This window comes from Myzus persicae, unplaced genomic scaffold, assembly GCF_001856785.1.
Source record: "Myzus persicae strain clone G006 unplaced genomic scaffold, MPER_G0061.0, whole genome shotgun sequence".
NCBI lineage: Eukaryota > Metazoa > Arthropoda > Insecta > Hemiptera > Aphididae > Myzus > Myzus persicae.
This window is the reverse complement of record NW_019104072.1, coordinates 64,629-92,179: the sequence shown is the minus strand read 5'-3', so window position 1 is coordinate 92,179 and position 27,551 is coordinate 64,629. Positions and strand designations below refer to the sequence as shown.

The 27,551-nt window shown below is 29.0% G+C and overlaps 1 protein-coding gene and 1 long non-coding RNA gene across 17 annotated transcripts in view; one reads left to right on the top strand and one right to left on the bottom strand.

The window, feature by feature from the left end:
- The first annotated feature begins 675 nt into the window (after positions 1 to 675).
- Positions 676 to 8,380, top strand: LOC111038358. Its single transcript, XR_002604976.1, has 3 exons — positions 676 to 1,033; positions 1,254 to 1,435; positions 7,973 to 8,380. It is a non-coding gene; the product is annotated as an uncharacterized LOC111038358 (long non-coding RNA).
- A 3,949-nt stretch (positions 8,381 to 12,329) lies between these two features.
- The window catches only part of LOC111038354 (plasma membrane calcium-transporting ATPase 3), a 64,355-nt gene continuing 49,133 nt past the window's right edge, over positions 12,330 to 27,551 (bottom strand). For 9 of the 16 annotated variants that reach the window (XM_022321407.1, XM_022321411.1, XM_022321405.1 and 6 more), the window contains 2 exons: positions 27,160 to 27,228; positions 12,330 to 13,846 (listed from right to left, as the gene is read on the bottom strand). In XM_022321407.1, coding sequence (XP_022177099.1) covers positions 13,577 to 13,846; positions 27,160 to 27,228 — 339 coding nt within the window. In that variant the 3' untranslated portion in view covers positions 12,330 to 13,576. Of the gene's footprint in view, positions 13,847 to 17,693; positions 18,584 to 22,097; positions 24,018 to 27,159; positions 27,229 to 27,551 lie in introns of those variants that run through there. The other 7 variants (XM_022321413.1, XM_022321420.1, XM_022321417.1 and 4 more) reach the window with 6 other exon arrangements.

Below are 27,551 nucleotides of genomic sequence, written 5' to 3'. Positions count from 1 at the left end.
CTCGCTTTAAAATATCGAAAAAACATATGATTGAGTACATTTAAATTTGATAGGTAATATGTCAATTCACTCCAGTGTTAAAACTAATAATACAAACTGGAACTTCTGAACAAACATCAACTAGATACAATGGATAACTGGATTTTTAATCACATTTAAGGTTAAACACCATCATATTTTCTAAGAAGTATAGATTGTTACACCATTGAAGGAGTGTTCTGTGGCGATTTAGAACTTTTTTCAAATCAGAACCAACCTAAAATACTGTAAGTTATAAAGCAGATGTTTTTTTTTAAATTTTGATGTAAACCGTAGGGTATCCTAATCGAAATTGAATTTTTTTTTATTAGCGACGTTAAAAACAATACCTCATATACCAAATAGCTGCAGCCGATATCATATAATTTCGAGTGTGGTAATAAACTATTTAATAATAATATATAATATACCTGTGCTGTATATTTTGTATTAATATATTAGTAGACTGTATATTATGATATATTGCACTAATGTGCTGCGATCGTATAAGGACCGCAGAAGGTTACACGGTCGTTAAAAGGTCAATAGTAAATGCTCGAACAATATACTAGCACGACGATAATATTAGGTATGTAAGTACCTATACGAAACGACCGCCAAGGAAGAATTAAAAACGGACCGGCTGAAAGGGCGGATAAAAATACAGGAGGTCAGTTTTTCGAGAGGTGGTCGCCCGACAACAATAAGCATATTGCGCCTGCACACAGAAATATGAACACATATGATAATATGTGACTTAGAGCGGTTGCCCTTATCGAACAATCGGGCGCACCGTTTACATGCACGCCGCGGGTATAAGTCGTTACCGTCGTCGGCCACGCGAAGGACGCCGCGGACTCGCAAACTCTAAATATTGTTTCGAAACTAATCTCTGTATCCGTAATACTCTGGGTTTTTGAGGGGTCCTGGACATTTTTACCAGTCTCGGTGGTCTGGATGTGATTGGGCCCCGGCCCAGGGAACTATGGTGGACAACAACGCACCATATTATTAGGTAGGTATGCAAACATGAAAAAAAAATTTAACCGACTTTATTGTTACGCATTACAGTAAAATTATTAAATTGTTAGATAAAAATTGTTTTTAATTTATTCATTTTGTCTTTATATGTTAAATACATAGATTAGGTACATATCCCTTTAATAGATACACTTGTGGTAGGCTAGACTAGGTCAAACATAATTATTATTATATTATCATATATATTATTTCAGATGTCAACATTCCTTTTCTCATCGAATACTACAAAGCATTCAACAATCCGCACACCAAACGTTGAGCTATTGCTTTTGCTTCTGACATTCGTTAAAAATTAAGTTTAAATGAAACAAAAATTAGTCATTGGCCAACGTCTTTAATGGATACGCATCTAAAAAACAAATTTTTGCTAATACAGGTAACAACCGAAAATTACTGCAGGACGAAGAAAATAATCCCTTCTTAAATTGAATTTTTATAATTGTACTCGATACTGCCAGTTGGCAAACTAAAATTTAAAAGTAATTTACAATAAAATAAACTTTAAATATACTAATGACACGAATATAAATTAAAACTATAAAGAAAAACAGTAACAAATAATTAATTCTAAAGTACCTCATTCTTTAAGCAACTAGTTGCAAATTCTAGATTTAATACATAGTGCGATAAGTTCATTTAGTGCAATTAAATATTTCCTTTTTAGTATCGAAAATTCGAGAGGTATAGAGTTATAAAATAATAACAGGTCCTCGATAATCAACGAACTTTTGACTAAACCTTTTTTTAGCATAGGTATTTTATACTTTATCATAAAATAATTGATTACATTAAAATTGTTTGTCAATAAAATTATTTTAAAAAAAATTTTAATTAACAATATTTTACAATTGTACACTTAAAATAGAAAATAATATTTTCAGGCATACAATTTATTTATTGTTGGAAATTAATTTTGTTCACGCTAGCAAATTATTCTTTGGTCTTTCGTTTTTAAAACCCGATGGGGTTAATAACTGTTTTTATGAAGACCTAATGGCTATAAAACCTAACGATGAAAGAGTTGATAATTTTTTTAATTATTTTGAAAGAATTTATGTTTCGCTGGAAAGTCAATTTCTACCGTCAAACTCGTTAATGCGGACCACCAACGCACGCGCGTGAATCGTTTCACTCATACGAAGTTCAAATTTAGGAAAAATGTTTGATATCTCAATTATTTTGACAGTTTGTCAATTTCACTTTTGAAAATTCTTATTATAAGACTTAAATATGAATTCAATTGTTTATATCTGTATTAAAATTGTTTTTAATAATATTGACGAAACCTTCCATTACTTCCACTTTAGTTTTTAATAATTTGATGCCAATTTTGGGACGGTTATATTTACATTGATTTGTATTTAAATTAAACATATTTGTGTCCATCTAAAAACTGTAATTGTTATTATTATTATTAATCATACAATGTTAAATAGTTATAAAAATTTACTTTAAATATATGTGCATTTATTTGTTTCAACCTCTACATAATCATGGTCTTTTGCGCATACGGATATACCCTTTTGTATAAATTATAATGTAATGTATAAATTGTGCCTATTTATAAATAGGTATAAGGACCAAATTTTTTTTTGTGAAAATGACAAACTATATATAGGTAGACATAAAATAAAAAAAGGAAGTATTCAGCAGAAAGTATATAAATTTAAACAAGTATATACCTATTATACTTAAATTAGTAGGTAGCTATATAAAATTAATATGTTAGTACCTAGATAAATATATATTATAATTTAAAATTGTACATAAAACTCAGTAAGTTACTTATGTTGAGTATTATTATTAAGTACAACTGTACAAGTACTTATAAGTATAAATGTAATATTAGTATAACCAGTAGGTTGTATACTATATATAAACATAAAGAGAAACAAAATAACATTGAGCAAAAGGTAGTAGAAACATTCATTTAAACAAATATAATACTCTTAAATTAAATAAATTAGTAGGTACTTATATTATATTATAACCACTAACCAGTGTAATGTAATGAGTAATGACTAATAAGTGAATTTTAATTTACATTTAATTTAACATTAATTTTATAATATTGACAGTAGGTGGCTTTATAATAGTATAGTAAAACCAATTATAAAACTAACCTAGTTTGTTTAAATTGACTGCATTATTTTGTTCATTATACATTATCTGGTTTAAATTAGGGTGAGATTTATCAAATTTTGTTATAATCGAGTACAAGTATTTTTGAATAATAGCCAAACTGCACTCGATTGAATTGAATATTCTAAATTAAATAGTTGAGATATATTAAAACATAGATATATAGCTCTTATAACAGTAAAACTTTAAATTTAATTTAATCAAAATAAGCAATTATCATAAAAACTAATTTATATCCCATTGGTATCATATAGCTTGGCAATTCTTTAATGATTTCTTCAGTAGATGTGGCCTTTTTAATTGTATTTCATCGATAGTTTACTGTTTCACCCTAATGACGTTCAAATTCTGGTAAATTGCAGTTGTCATATGTCTGATTTGGCTTGTAACTAAATTTATGTTTCCTTCAGGTTCTGTAATAAATTAGTAATATATTTTATTATAAATAACTAAAAAAATTAGTAATTTGTTGAACTTACCTACCATAATTATTACTATCTCATCGACTAAAAAGTTTACTGTTGGAGAATTTGATCATTTGTCTCTCATTTGTTTTTTTTAGTTATCAACCCACTTGTCTTTAATGTTCATATTGTGTTAATATATTTACAGTAAATCTTGCCTTTGGGTTGTATAAATTGGTCTTTCATAAAATAATTTTCATATAAAATGGAATAATTTACTAACTATTTAATAACTAAATGGGAGCATACTTCAACAGTTCAACAAGTTACTATGTAAAATATTATTGCCATTATTCATTAATTGTATAAACAATAGTACCTAGAGACTATATGATAGTGTATGTACCTTCCTACTCATAATTTTATTTTAATTGTATCATATAGGTACTTTATACATTTTCTATGTTTTTGATACAATGGTAGTGGTACCTACATATAAATCCACTCTTTAAGCATTAAGTATTTACTGAGTTCCAATTAATATATAATTATTTTTAAAATAGGTATTAAATAACAAACATTCAAACCTCCGGTTCAGATGGAAATATTCTTTGAATTTATTTTGCAATATTTTCAGCAAGTGTCACATACATAACTATTTTGTTGGATACTAAATGTTGAATAATTAATTTTTTCATTGAAAATTAACATGGTTCAGTATACAAACTATTAACTAATACAACTAGGTATTATATATTTACAAACTATGTTAAATACACTTAGGGATGTTTTGTGTAGACAGCTCAATCACCATTCATGTAATAAATGACTAATTAATTGAACATTATCATCATCTATTAGATAATTGTAACCAGGTATAGTTGGAATATCTATGTATTCAAATTCATTAGTGTTTTCTTTCAAGACTTCACCTGAATATAAAATTGATTTTTCATAATATAGGTAGTTGAATTAATATGCCTGTAGACTTATAGTTACCTTTTTAATAATTGTTAAAAAAAATACTGACTTGCGGGTTTATTACATTTCTGGTGTCACTTTGAAATACCGATGTATTCACTGAGTCTTCATTTGAAGCTGATTCAGACATTGAACCATTGAGATTTTCAAAAATGTTTAGTTTTCTATTTATTCTTTTAAGATACAATATACTTAGGTAAGTATTAACTTAAATTTTATCATACATATATTTAATATTTTAAAGTACCTATATATACAAACAGTCTTTTCAGTTAACAGTTAGATATCGATACCTAATATTTTAAATTAATATATTTTTCAAAAAAACCACGTGTTCAAATTCGTGTCTCGGAAAATTCGTGAAATTCATTGGTTTTATTTATTTATGGGTGTACACACTCACATATTATTATGTACCCAAGTACTATAGATAAATTAGTTTATCATCTCGATTACCGTGTTCGGTATAATCTCTATGTCGTTAGGTATTAGGTACCTACCTGTTTGCAAAAATATTTTGACATTTTGCATATAATTTGATATATTATATTATCCAGAGAAAATAGTAAGTTGTGAAAGTTGTGTGTATAATATAAAATAACAACTAAAAGTTAATATTATACACTAATACCTTTCTCCTATTATTCCGTTTTCGTTACTCGTCCATTATGCTCTACAGCACGTACCTATGATGGTTTAGTATTCTATCTACTGTAAACATTTTATCTACCATCATACCCGTCGACTATAGTTGATTTTGATCTATTCGCAAACACCTCGGCTTGTGTTACCTTTAATTGAAATATCCAATACCAAACAAATTCTATGATATCACACAAACTTAAACCACTGTTACACTTCCCATTTTTATCCATGTATAAGTAAAAAAGTTATTGTTTTTGCGTTTGGAGTAAAATGTTTTTCACCCTTTCTTGTACATCAATTATAAATTGTTTTCAAAATATTACCTTCCGAATCACGTTTTTGACTTTTTTTTTAACTCATCAACACAAATTGTTTGGTTTTTAATTTTTGTACATGTTTGGTCGATTACAAATTGGTAATAAACAGCGTATGTTTAAACAATTTTCGCACATCTCTTCATTTTGAATTATGTGTCGATATAAATAACTTATAGTTGACAAACTTATAATAATAGTTAATAAATAATAATAAATAAATCACTGTAAGATCACAGTAGAATCACATATAATCGACACAACTCATTAACACACACTAAACAGGTATAATACAAAGGTATACCTACTGACCTACTTAACCCACTAAGGTATAAATGCAATATAATTTGGGGTTAAAAGTTTAATCATATTTTCAAAGTATATATAATATACAGCATACGGACATACGGCAGATATCATACTCGTATTAAACTATCATAAAATTACAGTAGATAAAATATTTACGGTAGAAAGCATGTTGGACGAGTACCCCGTTTTCTTTAGTGTATGCTGAATTTTGTTTGATTTACTCTCATCAGTCACCCTATATTGTTCATATCGGATATCCACCACCAATGAGTTTGTAAGCAAATAATAATAACCAAAAAACTTTTAAACTAAATCATTCGTAATTCTTAAATTATCTGTATTGAAAACAAACTGACGTTTTAAACAAACACAAGTACAATATGTAAAAAACGAATATTGAGATTGGACGTAAAAAAAATATTATTAATCAATCAATCAAAATAAAGTAAATCCAAACTAATAATTAAAATACAATATCCAAAACAGTCATTTATATCATTTATATTTACAATGATACAATTGTAATCAAAATGTTATAACTTATAATGCATATTAATAAAACGAAATATTTTGGATGATTTCAAGTAAAAATGATAAAATTCGGTAATAGGTAAGTAATATTCAATTTTAAACTATAAGGTACTATACGATACTATTATAGTTGTCTTATGAACATTAGGTACCATTTCATGTTTTATAATTTTTAATAAGCCAGAACCAATACATAATTTTTAAGTAGAATCACACAAATATTTCATTTCATTTCTATTCATATAAAATGAATAATTTTTAGCATATTTTAATTTTTCTTTAAATATTTTATGGATAATAATAATATATACTGGCTAGCGGACTCACCATTATTCCAGTGATAATGAAAAAGAGCCACCCGGATTTCATTTCCCCCACCATTTACATACGATGGAAGCGTAATTATGATTATTTTCATTCATAATTCTTAATTTATTTCAGTTATTTTCTTACTTCTTTAACACATAAAATGTAGTAATAATTAGTACATACACATTACACCTATATTACCATGATCATAAGTTATAAGTTATAACTCATATTTATTACTCCCAATGATATGAAAAAATATAACATTTAACAATAAATTAAAATCACATAGAAAAACCTATAGATAAACAAAGATTTAAAAAAAAAAACAACATATATACCTAAACTTAACAGTATATTTACTATTCATACTAGAGTACAAAATAATTGTATTAATATATATTATAAATACACACAAATAATCTTAAAACTGTACGACAAAATAAATTTGTAAATAAAATTTCATCGTAAGAATCTTGAAATAACTCTGAATTCTATACTTAAATTTATTTTTAATGTGCCCTATATGTATCCTACTTCTAGTTCATATAATGCGTTAAATATTCTAAAGTTAAATTCCTTATATTTTAAAAATATTTGATATTAACGTATAATGATGTGAAATATGACATTGCGGTTCCGAATAACTACTGTCACTATAATACTATACTCGTCTTAAATCTGATTCTAATGTTTAAGTCCCTATAACAAGAACCGTTTTTGAACAACATAGTCACAAATACACTCATTTTTAAAACAATAAGTTATCATCGTATGTTTTGAAACCTATATGACTATATTACAAATTACAATGTATTAAATTGTATTGTAATCATGATTAGATACTGCTCTGAATTTTCGATGAAAAAAAATATTTCGAGCAAAAATAGATATAAACATTTTTTTACATACCGTAGTGTAATGTATGTATGACATAAGTATTTTTTTTTGGGGGGGGGGGGTTAACTTTTATTTGTCATTCCAATACTCTTATATAACTTAAGTCAGTTACAATATAAATTTGATAAAATAAAAAAATATGATGAGCTTATAAGCTTATCTTCCAGGCTCAAATAAAAATGACTGTATCACTGCGTATAAGTATTGAAATTATATCCTAATTACTACGTATGAATTATCGACAGTGATTAAATTTCTTATCTTTTCGAAATGTTGGTAAGTTTAATTGTCAATACATTTATTCATTAGTGGTAATTTATAAACTATATAATACATGTTTTAAAATCTTAATAACTATTTTTGATTTCATTGTTTCAGATTTTTAGAGCCAGTTTGCACTCTTTGTGAGAACTGAGAAGGTTACAGTTGCAGCCATGAATCATGAAATAGATCAACTTTATCAACTTTACCTATGCTTCAATGGGAAATAGAACGGAATGCGCTTTTCTCTACCCTTTTTACGCACCGTAAGTATCCATTGTCTAAAATATATTTCAATTATACTTAAACTTGTTTAATTTTAAATTTCAGAAGCTTTGCCTGGATTAGAGAATACGGTACAAGATTAAATCAAGTTTAATGAAGCAATAGAAAATTACTTAAATCATTTTAAGCATTCATCTGTAGCATCAGTACTCAGTAGCATCAGTTATCTACACTAAACGGATAAAAATAATTTTAATATAAAATTTATGTACTTAAGAATTACATTAATTTTTTTCTTATCCATAAAAAAATATTATTAGTTTTTTTAAAATGTTATATTTTATAGTATATTATTTCGTTTTTAAATAAATCAAAATCAGTAAACAGAAAATGTTTTTTTTGATTTTAACTGAATAATGACCCGATTTTTATTAGATTATTACATTTATTATGAGAACTTAACTTGAAGATCAATTTATAACCACACAACTAAGAGCGTAACTGTTTTTAGCAAAAAAAAATTAATATTTTTTTATGTTCTACGATTGTTTTGAACTTCTATGGCCTGTGCATTATATTCCACAAATATCTAGAAAAAGAATCAAATATTTTTACGTGATTAAAATTTGATTAGGTACTTATTCTAGAAGTGTAGACTTTTAGGTAGGTAGGATTTGTTATAATTAGTTTCTCGTTCTCGTAGAAAAAATTTCATTATTAGATATTTAAAAAAAATAACCAAACGCGTTATAATAATTGCCTATCTAATACTCCTTAAAAAAGTCACACATATCCTACTCAATTCATTGTTATAAAAGATTTTACAAAAATCTTCACCGTGAAGTATTTAAATAATCGTCAAAATTATATTATTCTCTATACAGTATTTATAATAGTAATTTTCACATAACTCAATATTCAAAAGTAAATTAACTTATTATTGTTTCTAAAAATTGTTGACACCTAGTTTAAGTTAATTTTTTTTTGCTTTTTTTTGTTATTTATTGTGCTTTAAAATCCGAGCCCTACTAATAATCAATGACAAATGTATAGGCTATCAGATCATCTGAGCTCCGAATCGTTGTTCGTATGTGATCAGTGGTGGTCAAACGGGGCGAGAGCGATAGATCTTCCAATGACTTTTTTTCAATGTTTAGGAGCTGATGACCATAAACAAAACTTTTTAATAATCAAATAGTGCATGCTAAAAATTCAGCCATATCCCGCCCTAGACAAAATCAATTGACCATCATACTATGCAATGATAAACATTGAATTCAAATTATCACATCTATTACAGTAAACTACTCAATACCAAGGCACACTTGAATCCTTCTATACAGTAGAGTGGTTACCTACTTCTCCCCTTTTTAATCTTGCATGAGTTCAATTATTTTCACAAACTAGTTTTTATCATAAAATCTCTGTTATAACATAAATAATTACGCATCATTCTTAGGTATTAAAAAAAAAATCGGCGATAAATATATTTATTGAAATTTAATAGTTTTAAATATAGTCATGGAGTTTTTTTTTACCAATACCTAGTGTTGGGCTTCAATAGTTATTTCGGTTAATCACAGCACAATTTTGTCGACCAACATTTAAAATTAAAGTAATTTTGCAACATAAATAATTCAACCTTTTATAATGCAACCACTAACCGTATGCGTTTAACAAAATATCATTTTTGCATATTTTCACAGCAGATCAAATAGATGTGGACAATTTATTTTTGAGAAAATAAATCTTAAATAAATATAAATATATGATTAATAGGTAGGAGACATGGCCTTTGAATACGCCACTGTAAATATAGATACCATAAATCCATAATACTCTATAATATAATTTATACGTAAGCCGTTGTAACATAATATATGAATATAATATTAATTTTGTTATTGTGTATGATGGTAATCCGGTGCAATAAATAACAACAATTATGATAATTTTTTTATAACCAAATGTTGCTTATATATTGTTGATCGAATGTTTCTTACACTACTACGAGGTGTTTTTAGGTATATACTTTAATACTTATATATTGTAGGTAGGTATATATTATGTAATATGTATAATATATACACAAATATTATATTTTATGTATGTATTATTATAATACTGTAGGTACATCGTGATGTATGTACGTTAAAATTTTTAATTTCTACGCTAACATTTTGAACTGTTTATCATTTAAAGAAAAAAAAAATTAAATACAAAATTTAAATTGCATTTTATTTTGACATTTTGACATCCATTGGGCCGTCTACAAAGTACATATTACATATTTTGGCGCACTTAAACATATACTTATTATAGCTTCCAACGAGTACGTTGCTACTGCATAATAATAAATATTGACTTATATAATATACGATATTAAATTAATTAATTAATTATTTAAATCATACGTGTAATTAATATTGTATTTAAGTATAATAAGGCGAACTCAATACTCCAGAATGTTTCAGCAGTAATATTATCATCGATATGCGAAAACAAAAAAAAAAATATATAATTAAACTACGGTTATAACAATACATAAAGTAATATTATGTATTTATATACATATATATATATATAGTAACGGACCCGAAACAATTAACATGGCACCTACAACGGGAGGGTAAAATGTTCACGTTGTGTGTGTATATATATTGTATATTATATAATATCGGTATATCTGGATCTACTCGACACTGCAATGGCTGGTAGCTTCTGACTTTATTATACGTAATGATTTTTGTTCCCCCTAAACCCGAACGCGACACTATCGACGGTTGGTGCAGTTTTTTGGCGAAACGATCGAAATCACGCAGTGCAAAACACAGTATAATGATGTGATGTACATCATCAGCGGGTACTTCATAATAATACATACGGATGGTAAAAACTAATAATAATTGGAGTAGGTTTGTTTTTGGATTTTTCAAATGGTTTTTCTCAATAATTAGCAAATCCGTAAACTGACTCGAAGTTCATCATTAAAACTTGCTGAAGTTCATCAATTTTTTTCTCCTTATTAATACGGCAGTGTCAGGACTCCATTAAATGTATTCACTCGGGTTGCCCACACCCTTCTCCCCTCCCCCACCCGTTAAGGCATATAATTATTTGTTCGTCACGAGAACACGACGACGAATCAAACCGAATTTGATGGTATAATATATATTCGAATGTGTTACAGCCTTGTATTACTAAAAATGTATATCTATTTTCATCTCATCGCCCGTGAAATAACGACAGGATGGGACAGTTACACCTATGGCTATCAATCGACAAGTTCTAAGGCTACCTCCTCTGAATCTCTCCCCTAATCACACAACAAGGCGAAGCTATTCGTTTCTTTAGAATCGTAAAAAAAAATAATAGGTCGGACCTTCGATGGCACGCGGGTTAAGTATCTAGTACATACCTATCTATAGTCTATACATTATATCTAAATATTTATACATATAATATGAGAACCATGTGGTAAAAGTTGAGCCGATTAGTTTCAAAACGTACTACCTAACACTATACATACACATATACACACACCCACAAATATATATATATATATATACATATATAAATAAAACAAGACGCCCTTAACATTATATTATTATAATATTAGTGTACATAATGTAATGTTATTGTATACACGCCTATACATTAAATTTACATAGTCACTCTGGAGTATTATTTAAAATGTTGTATTATTATTAATACGAAAAGCGTCGTATGGCTCGTTTCCGACTCCGTGTTGCTAATAAAATAAACTACACGTGAAATAACAATAATATATCATATCAAAAGTATTAATATATACATATTACGCTTAACGAAAACATAGGTAATAATAATATTTTAATCGAATATTAATTTTAATGATTTTGAAAAAAAAAATTAAGAAAAAAAGAAAAAACTATATTATTATATATATGTACACAAAACAAATAATATTACGTTAAGTATAAAAAAAAATTAAATTAAAACTACAAAACTAATTTTTTTGTTTTGTTTCTATGTTTGATCGAAACACGTCTAAAATATTATTATTTTATTTTTATTGTTACAAACGAAATAAATGTATTAATAGGTATATAATATTATGTATACAAGTACACGACATTAAAAATGCGATAAAATTTTGTATTAACAATATAATATAGTAGTAGGTAATAATTTATGTAGGTATTTAAGAGAACACATTCCGAGAGTTTCTACAATGCGTCGACAATAAAAAATGTTTAGTATTTAAATGTATTTATGATAAATGCAACTTCGGCGGCAGCATATATATATATATATAGCGTATATATTATATAAATCGTGTTCCGTAATCAGCTATTATTGATATCATTATTATTGTTATTATTATTATTAATTTTTTAATTGTAACGATGCTTTGGTAATGCCATATACGAGAATTAGCGAAAGGAACACACACAACACACTTATCGTAATATATAATATTAAAGTTGAATTGAGTCAAGAAGGGCGTGGGGAAAAAAGTGTAAAATACGTACGGAATTTGGTTCTTTTTTATTTTGTACTTTGCGATGTACACACGAGAGAGCTTAAAAGCTTGATCGATACAACAATAATAACATAAATGATGACGGACAAGTCGGAATGGTAAAATAATTGGTTTGATTTAATTAAATTGATCATTATCTGCGCTCACGATACAACTATGTATGTGATGAGTCAACGATAAAAGCTAACCCTCCCACACCGGTCCAATATTTCGACGCCCGGAAATATAATAATATATAACGTGACGATATTAATAATATAAAACGTGTATATAATAATAAATGTACGTAATACGTTTAATATTTCAATAATATTATTATCTATTGTTGTTGGTATAAGGCACGTAACGAGTTTTTTTAGTTGAAATTAAAATATTTGCAATACGTATATTATATTTTAAAATGGATATACAACACGCATATTATTATACTATAGCATTATATAAATATAAGTGATGTGAATATTAATTATTAAACAATAATAGCGTTTGTTGGCGTACTTTGTTTAGGGGATTTGGTTTTTGTTTATCACTAACATTAATATTTAGTAGTGGAACGGAAGGAAGTATTATGGTGAGTTGGTACATCGCGCGACGGGACCGGAATGATGGATACGGAGGGCTAGGCTTAAAATATTATTTTGATGAAAATAATATGTTTACTGACATTCGAGTAGGTTTTATGTCTTAAGCAAAAAAAAATAAAAAATAATAATGGTAACGAGAGTTTATGGCTTGACGGTATATATATATATATATACTACATATGACTACTGTGAACAAAAAACGAAACAAAATAAAAAACTCACTATAAGAAACGAAAAGCTCGTGTGTGGTTTGTCACTGGAGGGGGAAGGGGTGAACGAATGGATATTATAATGTATATAAAGTATAAATGTCGTGTTTTTCGAGCGACGAAATAAAGAAAAAGTAAAATAATAATAATAATAATAATAATTAGTAATAAAAATGATTTACACGGCCGTTTCCGTGTGGCTGTGAGACGACAGACGTTCAACGTCGATGTGAGGGACGCCGATCGCGTTGTCGCTGTCAGCGTATTCGATGGATCCGCCGGTGCCGGCGCCGGAGCCACCGCCGGTGTTGGACGACGATCCGCCGCCGCTGCCGCCCGTCGCCGCAGACAGTCTCTTGCTGAAGCACGGCTGTTTGCGCAAAACTTCAGCCAGCGACTCGCCGTAACGTGCGTCCAGACCCTGCCGGAAAGCGTTAACCACTCGTATCTGTGGAAATTGTCGGAAAAAACAACATTTATATAAACATATATTTACTGCGTAATAAATGGTATTCATGTGTACGTTTTGTTTTAGTAATAACGATGATAAGAAAACAAAAATAAACCAAAACAAAAAAAAACAAAAATATGAACGCGAGCGTTGTTATTCACATACTTCCGCATTAAATTGTATTGCAAGTATAAAATGTAACAATCGTTTATCTTATAATATTAATGTCACGCGGTGACACGACCAAATAAAAACAGAAGTGTTTGCGTTTTTTGAACACAATTTGTACCGTCCAGTAAAGGATTTTAGCTCTTCTGTATTACGCGTGGACCCGGCAAAAAGCGCGGAATATTTTGTTATAAATAATTATGGTTATTATTTATTAATAAATTATGCGATTATAGAATAACAACGCGCGACGTTTTGCTCTACGCGTATGTGCGTAATAATTAAATGATTAATGTTTAAAAGAATAAAAATTCTAAAAAAAAAAACAAACAAACTATAAAAATCGACCGAGCTCTATTATAATATATCACAATATATTATATAAATGCGCCTACGCAGGTAAACAAAAATATAAAATAATCAGCGTGTGCTTATATATATTTATATGTATATATGCACAAATAATAATGTCATTATGGTGATTACATGACGTGCGCGCAGTATATACAGGGCGCGGGTGTAGTCCTTTTAGTATTTACCGGATTTGAAATTTAAACAGCAATAAATAGCGGCTGGTTGAAACGGGGATCTACGCCGCCTTAAAAAAAGAAAGTCGGGAGAACGTACGCCCTGTACATCCGCGGCGCACCGGTGACAAATATGTATATAGATTATATTATATTACATACTATAATATATCGTACCCACTATATAGGTACATTATATTATGTAACGAAGCCGTGGTATATAATATACACATACGCAACGATAATATAATATCATAATATGTCTAGGTACCTATATAATATTATAATAATATAATAATAATACGACTCGAATGCGGGTGTGTGAGTACGCAAAACGTTATAATATTATTTAATGTTAATCATCATCAATACATTAAAATGTGAGTAGTAATAATGTAAATCGTTATAATATACATAATGCGCGTATATACGTATCGTTGCGCGTATATTACGTATATGTTACAACAGATATACGGCGGTGTGCGAAGATAATATTATAAGTATTATTAATGATGATGATGATGATTATGAGATGATATTATTATATGAAGGATAGGTAATACACGGTTATGTTATATTATAATGTTAGTTGTAATGAAATTAAATCAAAAATCAATAACAGCATCAGCAGCGGCGTCGGCAGCGGCAGCGGTGGTATACATTATATTATATTATATGTATTGTATATTACAATAATATCATAATGATAATTATATAATATATAATGCGTGTTATGAGCGTAAAATATATAATATAATCAAATAGTATAATGAACAGTAGGCAATCGTAATGACAACTAATTGCGAACAATTGCGAGCCGATTAGAACAACACGCATTGCTGTGATATGAACAATATACATATATATGTAGTATAATGATACATGTACAGTTAAATAATGTATGTGACGCGCGTGTGTGTAGGTAATTTTATTTATATAGGTCCTGGCTTAACTGCGTGTACATAGCATACATGGATATAAGAATGTAATGACGCACTTAAAAATGTGTACCATACGGTTATGAAGACGATGAGGATGATCAGATGACAGATTAGGTAGTGTGTTAAACATATTACATATATGTTTATCGTCACCGATGATGAAGATGATGATGAAACACGCTGGAAAACCCGGCACGGCAAATAGCTTCAAACGATGCTCCAGGGGTGAGGGTGGGGAGCTCCTTTCACAACACGCGTGATATATTTCCCAATGATTTTTTTTTAAGCTTAATAACCCATTAACCTGTTCCCCACGTAAATTCAACGGTTTCTTCAATATAACTACCTGCCTAATATTGAGCCCTGTACGGAGGGATGGCTACAATATAGTTCATGCCCCTCCCCCGTGTCACGGTGGTAGGTACAATATGTGTACACAATGTACATAATATGTATAATACTTGCACGTCGACAATAAGAACGCTGTTACGTCATTATTGTAATATGCATTATTACAATCGAGAGACACGAAAAGTATAATAATATTATACCTTACAAGTCACAAATTATACTGACGGGGAGCCGGGTGTGTAATTACTGATTTACATGCAAAAACGGCATCAGATGTGTACACGATATGAAAGGGTGTATCTGGAGGATTCGACAATTTAAATAACGATAATTGTCAACTCCGTCCCCCGTCCAGATGCACCTTACATATATACATGTCAAGACGACGTACCGTATTGTGTTGTATATTACATGATACAACGCACCAATACAAAATACTTTAATCTTCCCCCGCGGGCACTACGTAAGTACACATAATATATAAAATACACGGACAAGTGTTATGGCATGCAATAAAAGCAATAGTTCAAAGCGACAGCTACACACATTATAATAATATTATATTAATTACAGGTTACATAATGGTAAACAACAGTATTACAATATAGTAAGATTAGTGGAACACATGATAATATATATATAATATAGTATTATAGTAGCAGTGATATATAGTAATGATAGTAGTAGTGCGAATGGTATATATAAAGATTTTGAGAATAGTTTCAGAGGAAAAAACCAATCATACGCGCGCATGTGTGAAATCTTCATCCCTGGAATAATATGCATTGTGAGCACAGTCGGGCAGAGGTATAGAGTACGTACGTCGTCGGTGGTGGATAGGGTTGGAGGAGACTTCAAACCCCGGCCTTACGCGAAACGATAACATATTTACCGTCGACATGACATTATATGGTACACCACTATACAAATGTCTATACCGTCAGTGATGGTGTATGAGACTGTGATCACTGTGAAGCGTGTAAACTATGGCAGAGGTTATAGCGTATATTTGTTGTGGGGGAGAGCTCCGAACATGTGTTACCTGTGTACGCGTTCACCATACCACTGAACTCCAGCGTCTATGGAAAATAAATCAATCATACACGCTGTGCGCCGTGAGGAAAAAGTATATCAAAATATCGTAAAATAGTATTATTTCGTACACGCGACGAGCGGACGCGTCGACCTGATGATGAATGATGGCATATCGCCGTGCTCGGTAAAATGTCACAGATAAGGGGAGATATATATTATTATAACGTCGAAAGGGAATGTCCACGGTGCGTATTGTGCTCGTCGCAGGTAATTTTATTAGTTGGAAATATTATTTGAGAATGCGATGTTTTTTATATGGTATATTATTTTTCCGAGTGGGGTGGTCGTTTTACCGTCTACAACGCCGTTGCTTAAAATAAAATAAAAAAATAATTTGTTTCTATATAATTATACATACTATAATTATTTTAATATAGTAATCGCAATAATGTTTATAATAAAAATATGAGTCTTGTAAATGTGTGACGTGTGTAAATTAAATTTAAAAAAAAGTATTGAACATCGGCAACAACACTATACAAAATAAACACCGTCGTCAACATTATTAAATAATATCCTACTTCATAGGTATAGGTAACAATATTCTCAACAACAACAACGATACTATTATAACACTAAAGTCTATATAAATATAATATATTATATGTAATATATAGGTAAACGTACAAACTATGTTATAAATTAGTAATACTAAATAACAATATTCGTAACGATTCTAAAAAAAAAATTATAATAGTAATAATAATAATTACGAGATAATGACGTGTCGAACGACTGACTGATGACGATGAGCAAAAATCGTATTTAAATTTTACAATACACGATACGCGCACATCGCGTACTTGTACAAGTCGTAGAAATACACGCAACCAGCCTCACTATACTAACCTATTTTGAATACACATAATAATAATATTATATCCTAATCGTATCATATTATATTTAACACAATGAGTAAGTATAATGTATTCAATAAACATAGCATCTACGCGCATTAAATATAATATATGAGAATAATGATTGTAATGATGTTACACGTAACAATAATAATAATAATAATAATAATAATAATAACTGCGACGACGAAAAAATAATGAGAAAAAAACATCATCAACGAGAACACGTGACACTATAATATAATATAATATAATATAATATAATATAATATATTATAATAATAATGCATATTATACCTATATTTGTACATCAAATATAAATATAAAGTCCTCTGCTGGTTTTTTGCACTCAACTCCACTATACACGCGCATAAACTAATCGTTTTAAGTCTAATAATAATTGTAGTATTATGTATTATACGGTACAACAGTTATAATAATAAATTAATAATAAATATTGTCGCCGAGGAAAGATAACGATTTTACCTACTACAAAACTTGATAAATAATAATAATTATTATAATAACCTTAATTAAACTGTAATCATATTATTTATTATTATGTTAAAATTAGACGATCACACCTATTTTAATGTTATACTGTAGTAAAAAAAGCAGCAGCCACAGCACGGACGTGTGTACATGGGGCGTTAGCTACTGCGGGACACACACACATGCGGGCGCGCGATCGCGGTTTTATCGGTATGTATCGGAATCCTGCGGTGACGTCGAGCGCGTGTGTCGAGTCGGAGGTTGTCTTGTTCAAACTTGTATTTTATTATTCTTCACGGCCACCTTCGAACAGAATCAATAATCGCCACAAAAAAAAAAAAAAAATTGGGTTTGTTTAAATTATTATTGAAAGTGAACATGAATAGAAAAACAATGCATAGTGTTATTATATTATTGATATGGTAATAAACAACACTATGCACGAAAACGGGAGGAAAGAGCAACAGCAGCGGAGACTCAGTTTAGAGCAGCATCACCACCATACGTGTTTTATTTTGTGTAGTGCACATACGAAAATGCGATGAACAATAATAACATCCAAGTAATGTTAAACATTTTTTTTTTATAGAGCATCTTTATATCATTATGACGTGTTATCTCGACGAAATCATATTACAATAAGCGGAAACACACTATACCGTATCACCATATAGGTCACTTCTATTATCGTTAGATCACTGGCAAGCACGTACAACACGTATATGCATGATAGTAATATTATGCTATTGTCACATGACGTGTAACATAATATTATATACAGCACATTGGTGCAGTCGCGCACTGCAAGTATGGTGTGTATGCATGTATGGTATATGTATACTGCAGTGATCTGTAGTACGGGAGTATCAATGCAATTATGTCATTTTTTACAATACACCGTGACATCGAAATGAATTTAATGGTTTTGAAAATATTAGTATTGTTGAGTGTTTATGATTGTAATAAATGCATGTATACAATTTGAATTAAAATAATAGTAATAAAATAATAGATTATAGTTTTAAAGTTTAATAAATACAATATTCACATACTACACATTACACATGCGCACACATACCACACTCGCACGTCACTACGCTCGTCCGCAGATTATTCTATATTATATACCTACTGCTATCCTTATATTTTTTTTTCAAATCAGTATGGGCATGTATAAAACGTACCCTTATAAAAAATCGAATGCAAAAAAACGACAGGGGAATTTCAAAGTCAAAAAAATGTCATTTGGTAATAACTAATAAGTAATAATTATCTATATTATGTAGTAGAAGAAAAAAAAACAACGACAAATCGCCTAGAAGTATATAATATATTATATACACACATATTATATACACGTATAGCGACAGTGAAAATATAGTATTGAATATTAACAAGTATAATATAGTAAAATAAAAGTAAAATTTGAGGTATCAGTAGCAGCAGCAACACCGTAAAATCAGAGCAACAATAAAAGATTAAAAATAAAAGGGTAATATATACCACCACACACAGAATTTATGATCAATATTATATCTTTGAAATAAAGTTAATAAAAAAATACGGTCAATCAAATACAATAAGTCGAGAAAATATTAAGAAGAAAAGTAGGTATTACCTATACAGACAACTGAGCATAAAAAAGTATTTATACAACTCTATATAATATATACTACTATTATGATGACTATAACATCATCGGTTTTATGACATTTAATTACTTATAAAAAAAATTGCCGAAACCAATTACACACCAAATACAACAAAAGATATGGATCGTAAAATATACGCTTGATAAAAAAAAAAAACAAAGCTTTTCACGCAATATTTTACTACTCTGTAAATTTGATAGGATTTGTTATTGTATTATTATAAAAATAAGAGGAACTAGAACACGTCAACAGAGATCTAATCAATTAATATTTCAATAGTGTATGTTAATATAATATATTATACGAGCAACTGTTATATATAATTGTAATATAATATTGGTAATAATCGGATATTACGTTTTTTAGACCAAATAATATACAGAACGTATCAATAAAATGGAAGCCGAAACACGACAGGTAAACGACGGGATTTGTAATAATAATCGTTTGATATTAAGTAAAAACAAAAACTACGATATATTATATCATATATAAAACAAGCGGGGAGGGAAAAAAACAAATTACGATACGGTTAAAAATATATGTCAAATGAGCACTACCAATAAATATTTTATTATTATATAGCAATAATATTACTCTTAAAAGAAAAAACAAGAAAGTTTAAATACATCTACTACAATAACAAAATATTCTAGTGCTGCTGCGGCGGCGGTTGGATAGTGTGTATACATGAGACATATATTATATACATTGTATGTATATATATATAATATATTATATGATGATGATTGATGATGTAAGTATATTTGCATGCACGAACATATGAGAAAACAAAAATTAAGACAACACAATAAGTATTTCTTATGTTTCATGATTTTGTTTAAAAAAAAACAAAAAAAAACGACTAAAATATAATTGTTTTGCAGAGGAGAATTTAATAGGTACCTATTTTATTTTACAATTATTATCGTGCAGTAATGTTCCGTATTATAATATAATATGATAGATGCGCGCGTGTGTTTTTTTAGTAATTAATCTCAGACCAATTAAAACCTCCGGAGGCTATAATATTATATAGTAGGCAGGTAAAAATTTTTTTTTACTCGGACTGACGACATTCATCCAATATAGAATCACCTATATAAATTATGAAATAAATTGAGGTATCTCTCGAATTTAATATAGGCTAGGAAGTGTTTTTTAATCATCACTCGCAAATTACGTTAATTTATTAAAATAATTACATTTACGATATAATACTGTCACTCTGGCAAGGGGATAGGCGGAGTCAAAATGTACGCTTTAATGTGAAACGGGTCTTAAAAGGATCGAATATTTTAATATTTTGTCTGCGTTGCAGATAAATAATTTGGTAATTAATAATATGAATAAATAGAAGTGTGTTTATAAGTAAATTTAAATCAAAATAAACAATGCGTGACATGTACACACGCGCATTAAGCGAATTAGGTAATAATAATTATTACTGTAATAAGTAACCTGAAACACGCACATAGACAGAATATGTCTAAACAATATTAATTATTATTTTAAAAAACACTAATAGTAATTAGTCGCCGTCTCACACGCTCACACACACAACACACATATTATTATACAACATACCTAACGATGATTGATGTTAAAATAAATAAACGTAATAATAGAATATTTTGTACTATTGTTGTCTTCCGTGTGAAAAACAAAACATATGAACATTAGTTTATGCAAATTGTAAGGTTTATACACAAACTCAACAAAGAATTGAATGTGTAACTATTATAATATGTACGGCCTTTGGCTAAACAATAGGTCGACAATAAAATTTGAAGACAAAAATATTAAAGATAAATTAAATTAGTAGGTACCATTTTTTTAAGTATTACAAGTAAGTGAGCTGCTGTAAACTAAATAGAAACAAAACACATTTAACTGTTTTTAACATACTTGGGAGTGTATACGTGTAATATTGTTGCCATTTTTAATACATGCGACGATCATTTCCTTCAATACTCATTGCAGTTGACGCTGCTCTTGCAGTTTTAATTTATAGGCATTTTTCGTTTGTGACACACTTCATTGCGTCTGTATCCATTTGTTGCCGATATACCAATACATTGTTGATGTATATATATATAAATGTATTGTAAAACCAAACGATGTATAAATTTAAAATAATATAATTTAAATAAACGTAACGATAATAATATCGCTGTGCACTTTTATTTTTTTCAATATAAAACAGAAACATTGTTTCATTAATTATTCACGGAATCCACCTATAATATAATAATCAACTATATTATATAATAGCAAGCGTTTATCTACACTAGATAATTATAATTAATTTGAAAATCGGTATAAGTAAACACTAAATAAAGAAGAGTACTATATAATGCTCTGCGGTGGTGACTATCGACAAACAATAAAAACTATTCAATAATATAATATAATGTAATAATAATAATAATAATAATAATAATAATAATAATTAATAATAATAAGTATAGTAAATACTATCATTTGAAGATAAGTAATAGTAAATTGTACATAAAATCTAAACAGCCATTTATTCCCCTTCCTCACCACTATAAGTCATTATAAACATTGTTATAATTAATAATATTCGTTGGCAGCGAGAACATATAATAATCTCTTAATTTTTAAAACATTTGTTATTAATATAATTAATAAAGCGTTAGTTAAGTATATATTAATTTTTTTTTATAACTAAAATAATAGTTAAATGGATTTGAGCCCACGTTAGTTACAACAACTTACACCAATTAAATATTTTTAACATCTAGAAGTAGTTGGAATTACAACATTTATTAAATCGAATTCTGCCGAAAATGTCAATTGCAGCATAGTATGTTTTAGGTATATAAGTACGCACAATAGAATAAAAACTTCGAATAGCAGTACCTATATTGTGTATTACTTTGTTAGGTATGGTGGCACTCGTTTGGTCAAATGGTTCACGATTATCATTACATTTACTGATAGGGAACAAACGGAATCATTATTAGAATATCGAAACAGAAATATTGTCATGATGTATCCTCACGAGTCGGCCTGACATAATAATACATACGTTATTCGAACATTAGCAGCTTACGACACAGAAAATTCCAAAAATGCATATTATCATACATACAATAATATACGTGCACATCAACGTGCGTATAGTCTTAAAGCCCCGGTTAAGGATCGAGGATGACTTTAAATCTAATGAGATTGGCCCCGGAACTTTCGAAATTTATTTTGGGTAGTACAACAATTAATACCTACACTTGGTTCGATCGTTGCACGGAAACAAGCTAACGTTCACGTGGTTGGGTAAGCAGATGGTCTCAGATTTTTGTCAATATTTTCATCTCTTTTGTGAGATAGTGGTGTAGGCGAATCACGTTCAAATAATTCGCTAATTTTCGCCCCGGTGAATACATTACGTTCACGGAGTATGTCTACTAAAAAAGTAAAGAGGTCTAATATTATATATTTTTGCCAATCGCGATTGTCATATTATTTAATGGTGTGTTGTATTTAACGACAGTTTGGAAATATCAAGAATAAAAAACGTTAATCAAACGCATTCTTGCGTGTAAAAAGATGAAGAATAAGAAGAGCAATCGAAAGAAATGCACAGATTTTTTTCTGACGACGTTGCAGCAAAAACACTACTAAAATTAAAGACGCCGTCAAAGAAGGGTAGTTAAAATTCGCTGTGATACTATCAACGCAATAACGATGATGACATAATAATATTAATAATAACCATACATAACTACTATTACAAGTATAACAAGAACAAGAAGAACAAGAACAACAAAAACCACCAACAGCGGCGGCTTTAGACCGAGTGAAAAAAATATTAACAATAATCAATAAGTGTAAAGTATAATAATAATAATAATAATATTATCGCGTTTGAGTTTTAAGAGAGATGTTTCGCGTCTATTATTATGTATTATAAAATTAATTATAATAATAATTTTACATTTAAATAATAATAATAATAATAATAATAATATCGCGGTATTTATCGATTAACGTGTGTGTGGTGCCTTGTGTCCGAGACGAACAACAACAACCGGTCAAACCATTTGACCTTGCCACATTCTCTGAAAAGAAATACGTGTGCGTTACAATAATTTAAATCCAACGTAATCGAAAAAAAAATTAAGTGCAAACCAAAAGAAAAAATCAATATATATAATATATATATATAAAAAAAAAAAATTATCCACACACATAATTCGCATTACTCATCGCATAAGCGGCAGTGAAATTTGCTTTTCACTGAAAAAAAAAAGTCCCTCGAGGAAACCTCAAAATCGAGCAGCCAATTGTAAAACATTACGTATATTGATCATCTCGAAAGTACAACAGTTATTATATGAAAGCATGAAATCACGCGTGTATTTAAAAAAAAAAATCCACACCCATTCATCATACAAACACGCGTTAAAACTTAAACACACACACGACACACGCACGCACGCACGCACGCACGCAAAACTTACACACACATAAACACCGAACAAAAATCAAAATCCAAACAACGTTATTATTATTATTATTATTATTATTATTATTAAACGTACCTAATTAATAATAGGTATATAATACTATGTATTATTATTATTATTATTAACGACGTAGCCGATTCCTTAAATGGAATATATTACAAAATAAATTATTGTGTTAAGTAATTTTGAGTAGGTAATATTAAGCGGCGACACCAGCGATAATAATTACAAAATATAATCATTATACATATACTATATATATTAGATTTACTAATATATACCCTTACCTCAAGTGCGAGTGGCGTTTGTTGCAATGCCCTTAAACACTGCGGCATCCGGATTTTTTTTTTAGTTAATATTTTTTATCAACAATTGCATTTATATTGTAACCCAGAATATTGTACCAAACAATAATATGTGTAAATTTATTTAATATATTATTATCATCACATATGAGGTATAAAACCATAATAATTGTATATTTGTATGTGTTTAACGCAAAACGACGACGAAAACGTCGTTCGACTCCTATCACATTACCATCAATAAATATATTTATGTTGTAAATATATATATATATCTTTACACACACGCGCGCGTACGCGCTTTCGCGTTATATATACCTGAACACTACTACTATATATATTTCGTTTTAATAATAATAATAATAATAACGAAAATAATTGTATATTATTTTGTTGAATAATAAATATATATGTATTATATAGGTAATAATATGTAAAGAAGATATTAAAAGGCAGTAAACGCACACACATACACGCACATACACACACGCACACACAACTCCCACACACACACTTTAACGTAACGGCGATCGACAATGTTGAAAATTGCATTTAGAATGAAAGAAATTGATGATTCATTGTCTCCGACGTAAAGTGCGCGTGGGAAAATAAGAATTAAATAAATATATAGAGTATACAAATAAAAAAGCCAAGCAAGCCACTTATCAAGTACAATAATGATAACAACCGATACCAAAAGCTGTATAAAGAAATAACAAAATCAAAATCAACACACCGTGCAAAAATAAAATTTCAAAAATAAAATCTAAAGGGGTTCAAGGATTGGGTCAGCAGTAGCAGCAGCATTAGTATGTAATATAGTCATTATTGTTATGTATAATAACTGTACTATATTATACAATCATGGAAAATATATATATATGTACATATAATATATATTCTATGATTACATTGTGTATTTGTATTACTTTTTCTCGACTACTATATACTACTACTATACTACTACTACTACTACCACTACTACTATTACTTAGTTCAATGGTCGTAATCATCAACATATTGTATCGTATTCAAATACATCAGATATAGGACATTATTAGTCAATTTTCGAGTATTTAAAACAATACTATGAGTATAAATGCCAATATACGCTCTTGATTTGGGTTCTCCGATCGTCTGTCGTGCGCAACGATGCAAATTTGACACACGCATATTGTACAACCAAAACCGTGGACCACAGAAATCGTAATTGTTAAGCAATTCACGTGTCGGTATTAACTTTAAAATGAAATTTCGGCAACCTATCGAGAGGTCAGACAATAAAGTAAGTAAATAAACGCAGATCATGAGAGTTAACCTTTGCGAAGTCCACGTTCAGTTTTTATCTTAGAGATATATTTTTTATTTTGTATATACCTACACGACAGTTTCGGTTAGAACAAATCAGTGTGCGTGGCATTAGCTATAGTATAGGTTTCGTAGAAAATATTTGATACTGAAAATTGATTTTAGATAATTTTACGTTTTTAATGAATGCTCGAATACGCCATTGATATATTATCATAAATATAATTTAAGTTTTTTTAAAAATTAATTTAAACATTTTAAACATCAAGGGAACAATTGACCCGTCTAACTATGGAGAACACGACCAAGATTGCACACAAAAATACCAGACAAAATATAAATCAACTCTTTTTCACGCATACGCACACACACACACACATGAGCACTCACACACCAGCCTTATAATACTTAAGTTAATGTAATAATATCGACAGAAACATATTAATTATTAAGTTATTAAATTATTAAACATGCATCAACTCCGAACTCCCCGAACTTTGATCCTTTGGTACAATTTCGTATCTTTGATTAGTATGCGTGTGTATTATAATTACTACTTTATTAGTGGCAATTATAAAGATAGTTAATATGCTTGGATGAGTTAGTACATCCATCTACTTTACATTTTAATATATAAAACAATAATTTGGCACATAAATCCTCTGATACAGACATACGGTAAATAATGAACCAGCTTGATATTGTGTATAATTATAATAATATAATGCACCGTTATCATTAATAACCCTTATAAAATACAAAACTGCAATTATCTGGCAGGTTATAAATATATGCACTTCAATAGATTTCCATCGCTACGGTGATACAACAAACGAGTGAAGTTTTTGAATTGTATTCCCTCTGTACAATCATGGCCGCGTTACTCTTACTTTACTATAGTAGAAATATTTCAACAACAAAATCGACGAAGACAAAATATGTGCCAAACATGGCGTAAATATTATTCATAATGGAGGTGGTGGTAGTAGTAGTAGTAATAGTAGTAGTAGTAGTAGCATTAGTAGAAAAAGTAATAGCAGACCAAAAAGTAGTAATATCAAACAAACCAAATGAAAACAAGAAAATAAAACAAAATCAGTTTAAGGAAGAAAGCGGCTTACAGCTTGGTCAGTGGAGCTCTTGCTGTATGGGACCGGAATCAAACGTTCTTGCAATTCACCGCCTATCACCTTTAACGTTTAATATTAATTGTATTAGATTAACGAATAATTTTCATCAAAACCACGTTAAATATGTTTTTTCTACCATTGCATTAATAATTTTTACATAATCATAACAATTATAATATATTGTTATAATTTGACTGACTATTTTCCTGTTAGGAATAAAAACATAATATTAAATGTTTCAATTTAGATCCATAATAATTACAATTTCATTCTTTGCATATCACGCATATTATAGTGATACATGATCCATGAACTGGCTGTATATATTATAAAATATGTAATAAACTACCATAAGGATAAATGAAATCAATATAGCATTTAGG